Source organism: Trichoderma gamsii, assembly GCF_001481775.2.
Source record: "Trichoderma gamsii strain T6085 chromosome Unknown Scaffold_73.2, whole genome shotgun sequence".
NCBI classification, from domain to species: domain Eukaryota; kingdom Fungi; phylum Ascomycota; class Sordariomycetes; order Hypocreales; family Hypocreaceae; genus Trichoderma; species Trichoderma gamsii.
Window position 1 is genome coordinate 58,086 of NW_020171410.1, and position 14,387 is coordinate 72,472.

General features: G+C 42.8%; 4 protein-coding genes across 4 annotated transcripts; 2 read left to right on the forward strand and 2 right to left on the reverse strand.

The window, feature by feature from the left end:
• Positions 1 to 5,672: 5,672 nt before the first annotated feature.
• TGAM01_v210820 (aspergillopepsin-2 precursor) lies at positions 5,673 to 6,557 on the forward strand (the record flags this gene model as incomplete). Its single annotated transcript, XM_018810324.1, has 3 exons — positions 5,673 to 5,963; positions 6,023 to 6,107; positions 6,163 to 6,557. The coding sequence occupies 3 exons, from the start codon at positions 5,673 to 5,675 to the stop codon at positions 6,555 to 6,557; spliced, it is 771 nt and encodes a 256-aa protein (XP_018656468.1).
• Positions 6,558 to 6,728: 171 nt separating this feature from the next.
• On the reverse strand, positions 6,729 to 7,793 carry TGAM01_v210821 (hypothetical protein; the record flags this gene model as incomplete). The annotated part of the gene is made up of 1 exon (XM_018810325.1): positions 6,729 to 7,793. One exon carries the CDS (start codon positions 7,791 to 7,793, stop codon positions 6,729 to 6,731), a length of 1,065 nt encoding a protein of 354 aa, XP_018656469.1.
• A 2,354-nt stretch (positions 7,794 to 10,147) lies between these two features.
• TGAM01_v210822 (hypothetical protein) lies at positions 10,148 to 11,211 on the forward strand (the record flags this gene model as incomplete). Its single annotated transcript, XM_018810326.1, has 5 exons — positions 10,148 to 10,200; positions 10,252 to 10,359; positions 10,417 to 10,667; positions 10,741 to 10,864; positions 11,085 to 11,211. 5 exons carry the CDS (start codon positions 10,148 to 10,150, stop codon positions 11,209 to 11,211), a joined length of 663 nt encoding a protein of 220 aa, XP_018656470.1.
• A 981-nt stretch (positions 11,212 to 12,192) lies between these two features.
• On the reverse strand, positions 12,193 to 12,969 carry TGAM01_v210823 (hypothetical protein; the record flags this gene model as incomplete). Its single annotated transcript, XM_018810327.1, has 1 exon — positions 12,193 to 12,969. One exon carries the CDS (start codon positions 12,967 to 12,969, stop codon positions 12,193 to 12,195), a length of 777 nt encoding a protein of 258 aa, XP_018656471.1.
• Positions 12,970 to 14,387: the final 1,418 nt, after the last annotated feature.

The window sequence follows — 14,387 nt, forward strand, 5'->3', positions numbered from 1 at the left end:
GCATAACCAAGCATTCGAATAGTCCGTAGCGTGTTCTAAACGCTATTTTCCATTCGTCCCCTTCGCGGATGCGAATCAGGTTATACGCTCCCTTAAGGTCCAAGGCAGTGAACTAATTTGCACCGGTTAGGCGGTCTCGAATTTCCGTGATAAGCGGCAATAGGGTTCAATCCTTAATTGTAATTTCATTCAGCTGTCTGTAGTCAATGACTAGTCTAAGTTTCCCATTTTTCTTTAATATAAACATAATAGGGTATTTAGCTAGTAATGTGGATGGCCTAATGTGTCCTTTTTCTAACTATTCTTATATCCATTCTCAAAGTGTTTTAAGTTCTATTTTACTGAGATTGTAAATTAAAAAGGACTTCGTTATTTTTCCGTCTATAAGATCTATGCAATGATCCCATTGTGAGTAAAGCGGTTATACTGTTTCCAATATTAGGCTAAATAATTTTCTGTATTTCCTTCTGTATTGTCGAGGTGCTTTCAGGAGAGTTTCTTCTAATTCTCCTAGTTTATCTTTTTCTTTTACTTCTAGTAAGGCTTTGTCTAGAGCTCGTAATTCTTTTTTCATTCATTCAATAATTCAGTCAATACGTACTTGTTCTCCCTTAACTCTTCGGTGGTTATATTAAGGTGGTACTGGTAATTTTTCCATATTGAATCTGACCTTTCTTCTAGGTTCCGTTCTTATTTTTTCTGTTTTTTCTTTATTTTGTTGCGCATGAGATTTTGTTTTTAGGTCTGTAAGCGTGTCTTCGCCTTCCTTGCCCTCTCCATGGCTTAGTCACAGCTCCGGGGTGACGTCTATTTCCCAGAGTATTTCTTTAGTTCTCCAGTTAATTAGTGGGTTACCTTGTTTCAACCAGGGGTGTCTAAGCAAAACGTCGCAGTTACTGAGAGGCATAATGTCAAATTTAATAGTCTCAGTATGACCAGCAATCGTAATTGGGAGATAATCAGTCTTGTAATTGATTGTTATCTTGGCATTAGGTGTGGCGACACTAGACACATATGTCGGTTGTTTTTTCTTAGCGTATAGTAATCCAAGTAGGTTTACCATTTTGGGAGTAATAAAGTTACAATCCGCACCACTGTCCACGTATATCATAACTGGGGATTAATTAATATATCCTTTAATTCGTAATTTCTTATTGCTGCTTCCAATTAAGTCGATTTAGATGCTGTCCAAATGGGTTTAGTCCCATGTGGCGCTTTAGTATTTCACACACCATTAGCATTTCAATTCTTTATTTCAATCCTTAATCAAACGGTAATATTTCTTAATCAGAGCTTTATTCCCCTGACTTCAGTTTAAATAGTTCTTAAAGTCATAGCCTTTTTATGCCAGCTTTCGGGTAATCCAATAAAATTAGCTTTTCTCTTCTCCGTATATACTGCAGTATGCAATTGTGCAGTCTAGGAAATGGTTTATTATACATTCTTTATACTTAACTTATTTTAGTTAATATTTATGCCAGTCTTCTAGTTTATCAAAGACATATATTTAGCAGTACATATTATCGCACCGTTTCCAATTATATATTTCACAGTCTTCGTCTAAGGCGTTAAAGAGGCTTTAAATAGGAACTTAGTCATATGCATCCTTAAGGTCAATTTTAGTGAGCCTGATTTATTCCTAAGCCTCTTCTAGGGTCATCCTGCGAGGTGGGTTTTTGTCAAGGTATCATTGTCTTTCCTCTTGTCTTTCTTATTCTTCTGCTTATTCCCCCAGAACATACATGCAGTCATATTCAGGGTCATAGAATCCGCAGGTGCGGCATCCGTTGCAGTTATAATTTAAATCTATGGATTCACAAATCTCACATTCATATATATTTTTTCCTTGTGCCTTAATATTGCAGATATATAGTATATCTATGCTATTACAGTATGGGCTTCTTTAATATCCTGGGCATTTATAGTTTTCGTTTCTAAATTCGCATAAAGGGCATTCGTACTTTCCTATATATTTTAGGCATATTATATCATATCGGGGTTCTAGCGCGCCGCATTAGTGACATTTATCGCCGTTAGGATCATTACTGTTATATACATCTTCAAAGGTAACTGGGGTTTTATCCTTAGAGTCCTCTAATTCATTGTCCTCGCACGTGTAATTAATATTCCATAAGCCGCAAGATAAGCATTCGTAAAGTGCGTAAACGGAGCAAGGTTCCGTAAAGCTGCAGTTGTCACATTGGGATACATCCCTTCTAGTGCTATTTCTAGTTATAAGGGGCTTATAGTCCGATTCATTAGTATTATAATCCTCGCAACTGTTGCAGTCAAAATCCCTTGGGTAAGGCTGCTTATAAAAATTAAGGGTGTTAATTCTAACGGTCTCATGAGATTTCCTGTTTCGTGGTTTCTTAGGGTAGTATCCGGATCCCTCCTTACTGTTTTTATGTACAAGACATAAATCGTTATAGCAAGCTGTCCAGCTAAGGTAATCATAAGGTACTTCCGTGATTATGTCTATCTAGATCTTGTCTTTAGTGGTCTCGGATTTCTTTGTGTTTTTCTTAGTGTAACAGTGGGCTTCATCGTGGCCCTTCTTACCACAGAATCCGCAAGTCATCTTAGAGCAGCAGTCTACTTCCTTATAGCCTTTCTTACCACAGGCATTACAGGTTCCGAGGAACTTCTTCCTGGTAACGTCATCGATATCCATTTTTCCAGGTCGGGTACTGTTATCTTTTGCAATATAGTTGTCTTGTTTCTTTCCTTGGTTGGCTTAAGGGTGGTGTTTGACTGGGTTTCCAGTCTTTTCTGCCTTTCTTTTTTATTTTCTTTCCCACTGTCAATTATTAATTTTAATCGCTTCCTAAGTAAGGTCAGTAAAACTAACGGCCTGTCGGTCGGTCTTATAAATTTCATCCTTAACTTCTAGCTTTAGACTATAGTAGTACATTTCCTTCTTCGATTCTTCAGTCCAATTAACTTTAGTAAGTAGTTAGATAAACGTTAAAGTGTGTTTGTAGCACGGGCCCTTCTATCTAAGGTCCCTAAGCTTCTTTTCAGCTTCTTAAGCTTCGTTGGTGATTCCAAAGGATTTTTCTAATTAGTTTTCAAATTCTTCGTAGCTTTTAAACACATCCTTGGTGAGTTGTGTTTACTGGTTAAGAGGTTTTTGTCTGTCCTTAAGGATCAAGCTAAACCAGTCGGCGGCAGCACCTTCCATTCGGGTTCCTGCGAAACAAATGCGAGTTTCATACTTATCTGCTAAGAAGGTGTTTGGAAAATAGTACTCGAAGTAAGTTTATAGGTTATATTGGAATTTGCGAAGTTTAGTGGTGTCTCCGTCAAATTTAATTAGTTATTCAGGTTTCAGAGTTCTTCCTAGTTCTAGTTCAGTGTCGTCTGCCGGAGCAGGTACCATTAGTGCCACGGCGGGGGCTACAGCAGGTGCCACAGCTGGAGCCACAGCGGGCGCAACCGCTGGTGGATTGTGCAGTTGCTGCTGTAGGTTATCGATGGTTTAGTTTTGTTAAGTAATAGTGGCTTAGTGTACTCCCTGTTGTTGCTGCAGGTTGCCTAGCTCCCTATTTTGGGCGGCAAGAGTGCGCTAAAGTTATTATACCAATTCTTCCATAGCTACAAGTCGTGCAGTAGCTTCCGCCCCGTTGGCTGGCAGTTAAAGTTCTTCAAGGTTTAGATCTTACGTTTCATAGTCCATTTACTCAACTGGGTCTTGGAAGTTTTCTTAACTCATTTTTATTATTGCCCGTAGGTCTAGTAACCGTCCGAACAAGAGTTATTAACGTGTGACGAACCGTACACTAGATAGTTAGTAATACAAGGGCTTCCCAAGGGACAAACCTAAAGTTCAGTTCTGGGTTTATGTTAGCGGAGCGATCAGGAGATCTTCGGGCAATGTAAACAGTAATAACAATTGTCACCAGATAGTAAGCAGTGCAGAGCGTATTGCAATCTTAATTCTGTGTTAACAACTGGCTATCTAAGTTATCTAAATGAGCGTGGTGAAGTGAACTTATATATCCAGTTGAGGTTTCTGGATCGTAGTGGAAAGCTGTCTTTCCTAGCTTTCCTTGGTGTTAAGGAAAGCTAGCTTTCCTGGCTTTCCTTGTTTAGTGAGCGTGGGCTTTTGATTGGTCAACGGATTATAGTTAATCCGTTCCGTCCTACCCTGTAGGCCCGTTGTGACGACCATAAGTGTTGGGTCGTGACATTATGTTATATCTAAGCTTCAGTTATTCATTGCTCAAAAGCGCATAATCTTTCGACAAAAAAGCTGTTTGAAGTTAATGGGCGTATCGAGGCAACGCCTAACACTTGATTACATGTACCTATAGCGGAACCAGCTATGCACCTGAATGTTTGTGTATCTATGTAGTCTATAGTTTGAAACAAAAAGCAAGAACTGTTGTAAGATAAAGTAATAACATCGCGGGGTATGATATAAGAGCTCGTATAGAAAAGCCATAGGAATTACACAGGTATATAAAAGCTACTAATGGCACTTTCTTTTGACGATTAGTTATACAAATGAACACTCAGCATTGTGATAGAACATGTGCATTTCAGGCATGGAACGTAGGGAAAGAGTACATATATATAGATCACAGTAGATGAAATTGAAGCTGCACGTGCAACGAGACTAGCAGGAACGCTCTCCATCGATTTACGATGAATAATGATCAATAATACGCTCGATAAGTAGTAATAGGGGTTTCTAGCTTCTTTGATCAGAATACGATAAGGAAACACGGAAATGCCCAGCTTTAGTAGGTAAATACGAATGCAAATAGGTACTTGTTTACTACAATCTCGTAGTCAATAACCGCTTGCCTCTTTTGGAAGTGGAGAAGCCGGAACATCGGCATAGAGATTCAACCCATTGGTAGAGACTGGCATTTCTCTAATTGCATCGGGAAGGTAGAAATGAACAAGTGATCTATTGATAGCTATTCGATCCAGCTTGGGGGCAAAATCGTCAAGCGACCGTCGGTGCGCGAATGCTTAAACATTAACTCTTTTTCTGTGGTGAAGTGAGAACTATAATACGGAGAAAAACAAGAGGGACAAACCTGTCGCTCACTGATTATGTGATTAATTAAAGAATGTGTATTATATCTATAGCCTTATTCATTCAGGTTTCTATCGCTGTAGACTGTCGAGAAAAGAGCGGCGTGATATAAGATATTGTAGTATATGTCTCCGGCATCTCGGCACGTTCACCAGGTCAAGAGCTGGCTACGATACAACTCGCGTTGCTCCCCACACCCTTCTGCCTTTGGAGGTGTGGATCAATTCATGCAGCGATTAGTCTATCGTCGGGGTACTGTTCATCTACGTGATGGCGATTAGATCAGTCTGCTTTTGTTTTTATCATGGCCGACTTATAGCTATCTACTTGCGCTTCAGACCGTTCTTAAAATGGCATCTCGTTTTGTCACAAGCTCGGAGGTGTCTTTCAAGTGGGAAGGTGTGAGTATTTTTATGCGTAATGATCGAATAGCCATTGTTTGAAACTTCACAAACTGGCAGACGCTTTGCTAGTTAAGGCCATACATGTTCCAAAGATTTGTATATTCACAACTATAAGTACAACGCGATTCCCTTCTACATGTTCTTTCCAAAGCAAGCATCTCAGACATTGCTCAAACACAGCAAGAGCTCCCTTTCAAGCCACAAAGCTATTCGCCAATATGAAGTTCATCACCGGAATCGCCATCTCTGCGCTTCTCTGCGCTGACGCCGCGTTGGCTGGTGTTGCGGCTAACCGTGGCCTCGCTCGACGCCTCGCTCGACGCGCTGGTCGCCGCTCAGCGCCATTTAAGAATAACACTCTTCACGCGAGCGTTCAATCTAACTGGGGAGGCGCCATTCTCCAGGGCTCAGGCTACAGTGCTGCTTCGGCTACTGTGAACGTCCCGACAGGCGGCGGTGGTTCCAGCGCTGCAGGCACTGCATGGGTGGGAATTGACGGAGACACTTGTGTACGTATTGAGTTGAACGAAAATGCTCTACATCAGACAAGAAGCTGACCTCCTTCAAGGACAGCGCTATTCTGCAGACCGGCATTGATTGGTATGGCGATGGGACATACGATGCTTGGTATGAGTGGTACCCTGAGTTTTCTGGTAAGCTTTGTAACGGAACCTCTCTATAAAAGGGCAAACTACTAATGCGTCGTAGCTGATTTCACTGGCATTGACATCTCTGCTGGAGATCAGATTGCCATGTCGGTGGTAGCTACATCTTTGACTGGTGGCTCTGCCACTCTTGAGAACTTGAGCACTGGCCAGAAAGTCACCCAAAACTTCAGCAAGGTTACTGCTGGATCACTGTGTGAGACAAGCGCCGAGTTTATTATTGAAGACTTTGAAGAGTGTAACGAAAGTGGCAATGACTGTCAATTCGTACCTTTTGCCTCGTTCAGCCCTGCTGTCAAATTTAGCTCTGCTTCAGCTACCCAGAACGGCAGAACTGTCTCTCTTAGCGGAGCCGTCCTCACCGAGGTCGAAATCAACAACAAGGATGTTACGAAGTGCTCAGTTTCCGGCAGCACTCTGACTTGCTCTTATGTTTAAGAGCCATAAGCTCTCTTAGATAGCAATCTTCATGAAGTCATAGTAAATACACCCTTTACTCTTACTCATTATAAAGACGCAAGTAGCAATATTCCCTCGCTACGTAAAGTTATTTGCACGCGACTTTTTTAAAGATGACTCCTATTAAGATAGAATTATCCCGTAACTAATCTACATGACACCGAATGGGCCAAGAACATCATATTCCAGCCTCATGTCGCCAACAGCTTTGAAAGCGTGACTAAAGCCAAACACGTCTTGCCCGGCTAGTTTAGTTTCCCATTTCGGAGTTGTCAAATTGTAGCACAGTTCTGCAACTCTGGTATAGTAGAGCATGAACTCGCCCCACGCATTGTTGGGATTTGCAGCCAAGAAGGGAGGCACAATCTGGCTTACTCCGACCTCGGTATTATTGGTGGCGCTTGCCAATATAGCAGTGCGACAGTTCGCCAATACATCCGCAATGTAATCGCGGTTATTGATGACGTCTGTTCGATCGCCGCTCTTTCCATGGCCTCCAATGTAGTGATCAAATGGGTATGCTAAAATTTGATCGTGAATCGAAAGGTAATCCCGCGTAGACTGCGTAAGAGCCATTCCCCAGAATGGCACCCAGCCAGGAAATACCATGTCGACGAGCATGAGGATTTTTTGTCGAGGTGCCCAAATGAAGATGTTTCCAGGGTCATGGATTGGACCTAATCCCTTCCATGATAGCTCTAGCGTTTGGTTCCCAAGATGAAGGGTATAATCTCCGGCAAACGTAATATCAGGAGGGGGCCGATTGGGGTCTTTAGCTGTGACTAATTCCGTCTTTGTGAACTCGTGTGCAATAGTCTTGACATTATGCTGCTTGGTGAATAGATAGGCCCCTCCAATGTGGTCTCCATGAGAGTGAGAATATATGAGATATCTCAGTGGCTCGCTCGTAATATTTCCAATAGCCCACTGAAACTTGTGGCCAATTGTAGGAGGAGCGTCGACGAGGATGCCTCCCACAGTTGTGGCGACGAAAAGGCTTATGTAGCCACTTCCATCAGTGATGAGATATGCTCCATCGCCAAAGTATTGAACTGCGTAGCCATCCTTATTGAGTGGCGGTGGTAGCGCCGAGGACGGTACTGGTTGGTAACGTTGGGTGATGCTATCATCGACAAGACAATGGGCGGCGCTTAGCACAGCCAAAGAGAGTTGCATAGCCCCATAAAGAAGAGCCTTCCTGATATGTTGAGCCATGTTGAAGATGGTAACTCACAATGTCGCTGGTTGGCGTTTAATTTGTTTTCGAGGCCGCATATATTAAAAGGATGTCGCACCGCCTTTTTTATAGTAATGTTGAACTATGGCAGATGTCAATTAGTTTAACATCATGTTAATCGGGCGCGAGAGAACAGCTAAGGACCTTACTCTTCCTTGCAACATTACACAAATACTTCTCCACAGACTTCTAACAAGTGTTTGGAGGGGTCCAAAATACTGCATTCGCCCTCGAAGTTGGTCTAGAGGCTGTTGAGCTTCGCTGAAAGATTAGGAAACAGTAGTCTGAAAAGGGTACAAGTACATTTCTGCAGAGCAGCCCGACCGCATGCATCCTTGTATCTAGGCAAAGAGGTACGAAGAAGAACAGGAACCGCAAGGACAAAATATACACACAGGATAAAAACATAAACGCTATTATTTTAATATAAGAAGTCATCCAGCACCCGTTCTGCTATTTAACACCCGAGCCATAGTTTGGTGGTACCTGCAGCAGTAGCATCAGTAGTCCATGCTATAAATTCATTGTTGGATAGGATAATAGTGCTATAGTGGTTGGTAGGTGAAGTTGAGAAATCTGTGCTGATTTTTTAAGAGTTCCCTCTTTTCTTCGCGGACCTTGCCAAGTAGGTGTTGAGTCAGCAAGTAATCGGCGGCTTGCAGCATATGGGGCTTGGGGCAGCTAACAGCAATGAAGTTCGCCGGGGTTAGCGGCTACATGTATGGAAATAGAGTGATTCATAGGCATTGACATGTATTAACAGCACACTACGTATCAGCGGACCAATATATTACTGAGTTAGCAATTGGTGAATCCAAAAGATACTGCAGCCAGTAGTACTCTGTATGCAGCAGAGCATCTTTGTCATGGAGAGCCATTCTTTTGCGATGCGCGACTAACAATTTGTCCAACAAAGCCCGAGGCAAACCGTACAGTCAGCTTCATTGGACGTGGCCATCTCAGCTGTGCTATGGATTAAACAAGATATGCTATACATCTCGCAGAGAGAGAAGCTAGACGTATCGGAGCACAAGAAACGAATCAAATCGAATTTCGATTGGAATCAGACTCAAATGGACATTTTAGAAATCAGTCGCACCATTTACATGATGAGCAAATGCTGGTTTAACGACCAGGAGCCAAAGTAAGCATTGGAGATGTAATAGCAAATAACAAGTGAATGTCGCTTTGCTATGAATAGTGGAAGCTGCTCCATCGCCGCTTTCAGCTGTATGGCTTATATGACAATGAGAATTAGGGCGTACTCTAACATAGGTTGCTATTGTATCCTATTGCAGATCTCTAACTGCTATTAACACACGTCTATCCTGCCAAATCCAGGCCTAACAGGTCCTAGTGTTGCTCGTCTTTCGACAGTGCATAGCTGCTTCACTCCCATATATGTACTCTGGTAGATACACAAAAACGTATTAGCTATTTGTAGCTTACTTCATCAGTTATTGTTATCAATGGTACAAAAGTCTGTGCCTTGTTAATAATTTACCTCTTCTAGTAATATCAATGACCTCGTAACTTATGCCTTCGTATTGAATACTGGAAAAGAGCTAGGTAGATAGATATTCCGACCATTGGTGTGACGACTCCTAGGGAAGATGAATTGAACATTAATATAAGTGGCTGCTTACATGTCAGACACGTCAGAATTGATTCTCGATACCGCTATAACCAATGCGGAGTTATAGCGCTATTGGAACCGGCGCTGGAAGTATTGCTGCTTTAGCGGCTAATATGCGCTCAGCTACGTCGAATGAATTAAAGCGCAGGACGGCAGCCAAGACATTAATGGGGACAGCCCTTTGCTAACTTACAAGAATAGCCGTGAAGTCGCATGAAAACTGCGATATTTGCCATTTTAGTTTAAATGCACTGAAGTCATTATTCAGCAATCTATAAAATCACAACATCTTAACTCTATAAAACGACGGCATTTATCGGGATAGGGCCAAGTCTCGTGTCCTTGCGGGCAATCTAGCTAAGCTCTTACGACTTGTATTACATCCGGCTTATTATAAAGTTTCAAGTGAGTATAGATCCACTTAAGTTTCTGAAGGTTTTCCAATATTTTAATCTGAGAGGGCTGCTGCAAGGAAGTAATACCCTAAATGCCAATGGGGGTGGCTTATTCAAATACGGCGGTCAATCAGCTTAGCATGCTAAAGAACGATGGTGCCACATCTCGATTTATAAACTACGCAGCTCTCCTTGAATTCCAATTCCAATTTCTTTTCTTCTCCTTCTTCTTTTTTTAGTTGTGTGATAACGAAGACCTGCTTTTGTCACTCGTACGGTTCGCAGTAATCTCTATCTAATCATGTCTGATGCAGACGACTACGTGCTAGGAAGGGAGTATTCGGAAGGCTTGAGGTCAAATCAACATTCTTTACATTCTTTTTGAGTTGGTCTAACTTGTACCAGACTAGAAACTCAGCATCTCCTTTTCAATATCCACAATGGGTATACAATCGACCCCAAGATTCCAATTTCTCCTGGAATGAAGATTGCCGATATAGGTACAGGTACCGGGTGAGTTTCCCCATGATTACAGCCCAAAATGGTTCGATTGGCTTAACAATGTTTTAGTATATGGCTGCTGGATGTAGCTCGGCAAGTTCCTTCGACGGTACAGCTAGATGCCTTTGATATCTCAGACAAACAGTTCCCCCACAAGGATAGCAGGCCCGATAACATGAGTTGTCGAATTCTCGATGCTTTTTCTCAAGTTCCTGACGAATTGATTGGGGTTTATGACGTAGTTCATCTGAGACTTTGGTGCTGTATAGTGCGAGATTGCAATACGGCTGCCCTTATTCAGCACGCTACACAGCTATTGAGTAGGTTTCCACTTTCACAGCAGACTCACTTATCGTCAAACGAATCATTAATCTGAACTCTATGAACATGCAGAGCCAGGGGGGTATTTGCAGTGGGATGAAGCGGACCTTGACAAGATGCACATCAAAGGTGCCGAAGCTGAAGCAGTTGCTGCCCTCAGTCGCACCGCCCAAGCAATTACGCATTTTGACTACTCGTAAGTCCATAATATTAAGAGTACATTTTCGCCGTAGTTATCCATGCTAATTCATAGTATCGTAAAGGTGGATACAAGATCTTCCCAATCGTTCGAAAGATGCTGGTCTGGAAGTTTTGAAGTTTGAAACAAAGCCATTTTCTAAAAGCTGCATATCAATTGTTACCAGGGTAGGCATAATGGCTTACGTTCCAGGTATAAACTCCCTGTATAAAACTAGTGCTGCAGCTCTGCCTCCCCGCGAAGAGGCTGAGGCTTCGTTGGATGCGTTGATTAAGGCAATTCCATATGGCGCTGTATACCATTGGACGCCGGCTAGTCTACTAGCCCGAAAGCCAGTTGTATAAGAATCCCAATCACCAAGGGGACTATATAATCATGTGTGCGTATGTGCGTGTGTGTCTGTGCGTGTGCGTTTCCCACCTTGTCCAGCTTAAACCACTCAATAGTAAAGCGCTGTGTGAGCCCACCATATCATAACCGATGTTGACGATGAAATAATAAGTGATATCTTTCATCATATGGGTAGACTCATACGCACTACTTCAAGTTATACAACTGGATAAACATTGATAATCTCACAAGTTGGCTCCTATCTCTGTTAGGGTAGCAGACAGCGGATTGTTTTTAACTGGGTGGTTGGATATGAATAAGCACATCAATCTCTGAACCAGTTTCCACTATTATAAATCAGATGGCTTCGCGTACAATACTTCAAAAGCCTTTCAGGAGCCTGCCATTTGCTGGGCATAGAGGTTGTCATGGCGTAGAGCCTCATTAATACCAGTCTTTGCTCCTCGTTAAGCTCATTAAGTGGACGAACAGTCTCCTGCTCCGAAACCACAATCGACGTACCGCATGAAGCTCTATAGTGTAGAAGGTGAACTGATAGGAGAATAACAGAAGGTCCGTAGCCAAGTGCATTGAACGGATCTTGTGATTCCAGGAGATTTTGACAATCACATTGTTGAAACATTGGCTCTATGTAACGTAATGTGAAACGAGTCACCCAAAAACAATGGATCCAATGAACGGACATTTCGGGAACTGAGACATGTCCTTGATCTGGGACGACCTCGCGTCTAGATCCCACGTAAATGAAAACACCAGAGTTGGAACCACTTCTAGAACATCTAGTTGCATGAATCACAAAATATACCATCCATTTTCGATACATGTAAAATTCATGTAACATACCTAAGCGGTGATTATGTCAATATAAGGCAATGTTCGATTAAATGAGGAATTAAATATATATTAGGTCTCATAAATGCCCCGTCAAGTAGTAAATCGTTTGTCTTCTATTTCCCTTCAATTATACAAACTGCTCATGAGGCCGATGTCAGAATTTTCTCAGCCTCCTTTCCATACACATCCATAGCAATGAACTGAAGAGTAGGTCCAATGCTGATTCTGGAGACTCCAATTTGTGACAGCTGAGCTGCATTGAGCGCGTCTGGAGACGACTTCATTGACACATTAAGTCGTCCGTCGAATTCCCTCACCATCGTGGCAACTTCATCACGGCTCACGCCTCGCTTCGAGCCGCCCCACACAAATACACTGGTGGCGCCGGCTGCGAGGTACGCCTTGCCTCGTTCGAGGACCTCGCTGAGCTGGCCACCGTGGACCAGAACGTCGCAGCGTGCGTTGACAACAAAGTCTTTGACGCCAAGGTCTTCGGCAACCTTCAAAGTTCGCTTGACACGCTCCACAGCCTGATCGAGAGGGTAGAACTTTTGAGTGTCCTTGTTGACATCCTCCAGGTTGACTCCGTGAACGCCGCCCTTGACAAGTGTTGAAATCACTTCTTCGAGCTGCTCTCCATAGGCGTCTTGAATATCGACTGTTAATGGTTTCTTGAACTCTGCAGCTACTTTGGCGATGGATAAAGCCGCCCGGAGATTTGTCTGGGCATCCATATCATCGTCCTCGGTTCCGTTTGCCCGAGCGACAGCATAGCTTGCAGTCGCCAGGGCTTTACAGCTTGGGAGAGCTGCTACTGCGCGCGCTGATAAAATGTCATAGACGTTTGCGAGGATGAGAGGTTTGCCGGGACGGTGCAAGGACTTTAGAGTCGCGGCTAAAGCATTCGAGGCAGCCATGTTGTACGGGTGTAATGTCGGTTTCAATTGAAAGGATTTTCTTCGAAAAAAAAAATATAGAAATGATGGATTTTACTGAGGTGGTCTCAATCGCTTCGTTGTAGTAATTGTTTCTGTGAAATCGCTGATAGAGGTGCAGAATGTGATACACGCCTTTATATATGCCTACCTACATACCTAGCGGTCGCTAAAGACAAGGCGTCGGGAGTCATGTATCGTGGATAACGTCAATTGCCATCAAATTCGGCCGCTGGTGCGTGAAAACGCATGCCATTGGCAATTTGTCAGTAACACCATATTCGAGAATACTCCAACTACTGGGGCTCGGCAATTTGAGAGGAGAAGACGCCCATATCGGGCAATAAGAGCAACAAGAGCAACAGTGACGAAAACCGGACGAGTGAATTTGGCGTGTTTTGGCTTCGTGGCACAGGATCCACCTCTTACAAACTTCACGGCTGGGTTAACCAGGCGTTAATTGTCGGAAACTTCGCTCGGCGGCAGCACATTGAAAACTCCTTTCCCTATTTGGCAATATGTTCCAGCCTTTGGATTCCTCATCTCTTGTCCTCTTGCGGCTAGTGCGGCGGGAAGTTTGTAGTACTAGCTGCAGTAAGCCTTTGAACCACGTGAATTTTACGTTGTCCTTGGACCATACAGGTATGAACTGCATGATACCTATTCCAAGCTGGACGCAGCAGGATGCTCTCAACGAACTGGTAAGACAATTCGAACATTAGCGCTTTCTGTGACTTTAAAGCCTCCTGTTACAATTGCTAATTTTGGTGTGCTAACAATTTGTGGCTGGAGTATTATTGTGGATGCTTGTGTCATGAATATAATTGCCTAGGTAGGAACATGTAGATTTTCTTCGACCGTGTATGATCTAATGTCAAAAAGATTGTTAGTGTTATATGTCAATTGAAGTATCGCAGCGATGCCACAATTTTATACACTTACATAACAAGTTAGACGAACTGTGTTATCCTCTCATTTTGCTTCTAGAGTCCTGCCTCTTGTGATCAAATCAATGCGCCTTGTCATTTAACAGTAGTCTATAGAACAAGCGAACTTGAGAAAGTATATGTGAGCTTACAAGGATTACCTACTGAGGCTAGCGGAGCTGTTGATTTTGTGCACTCCTTCATCTTTGACGGGTAGGAATACATTCCTAGCGCCAGTTTGCAATTCCTTCTATTCAGTTGACGTTGGATACATTTTCGTAGTGCCTGAATTACTGCTTCGTCTAATTTACATCTATCTTATCTTATAGCTAAACCTCAACTTGCGGGCAATGTCATCAGGCACTCTCCCATATTCCCAAATTGGATAATTTTTGCACTGACTCAAACTATAGATGTGGCATTTCCTAGCTACTATAGAGTCACTACATCCATGTATAAGTCTCATATTATTTA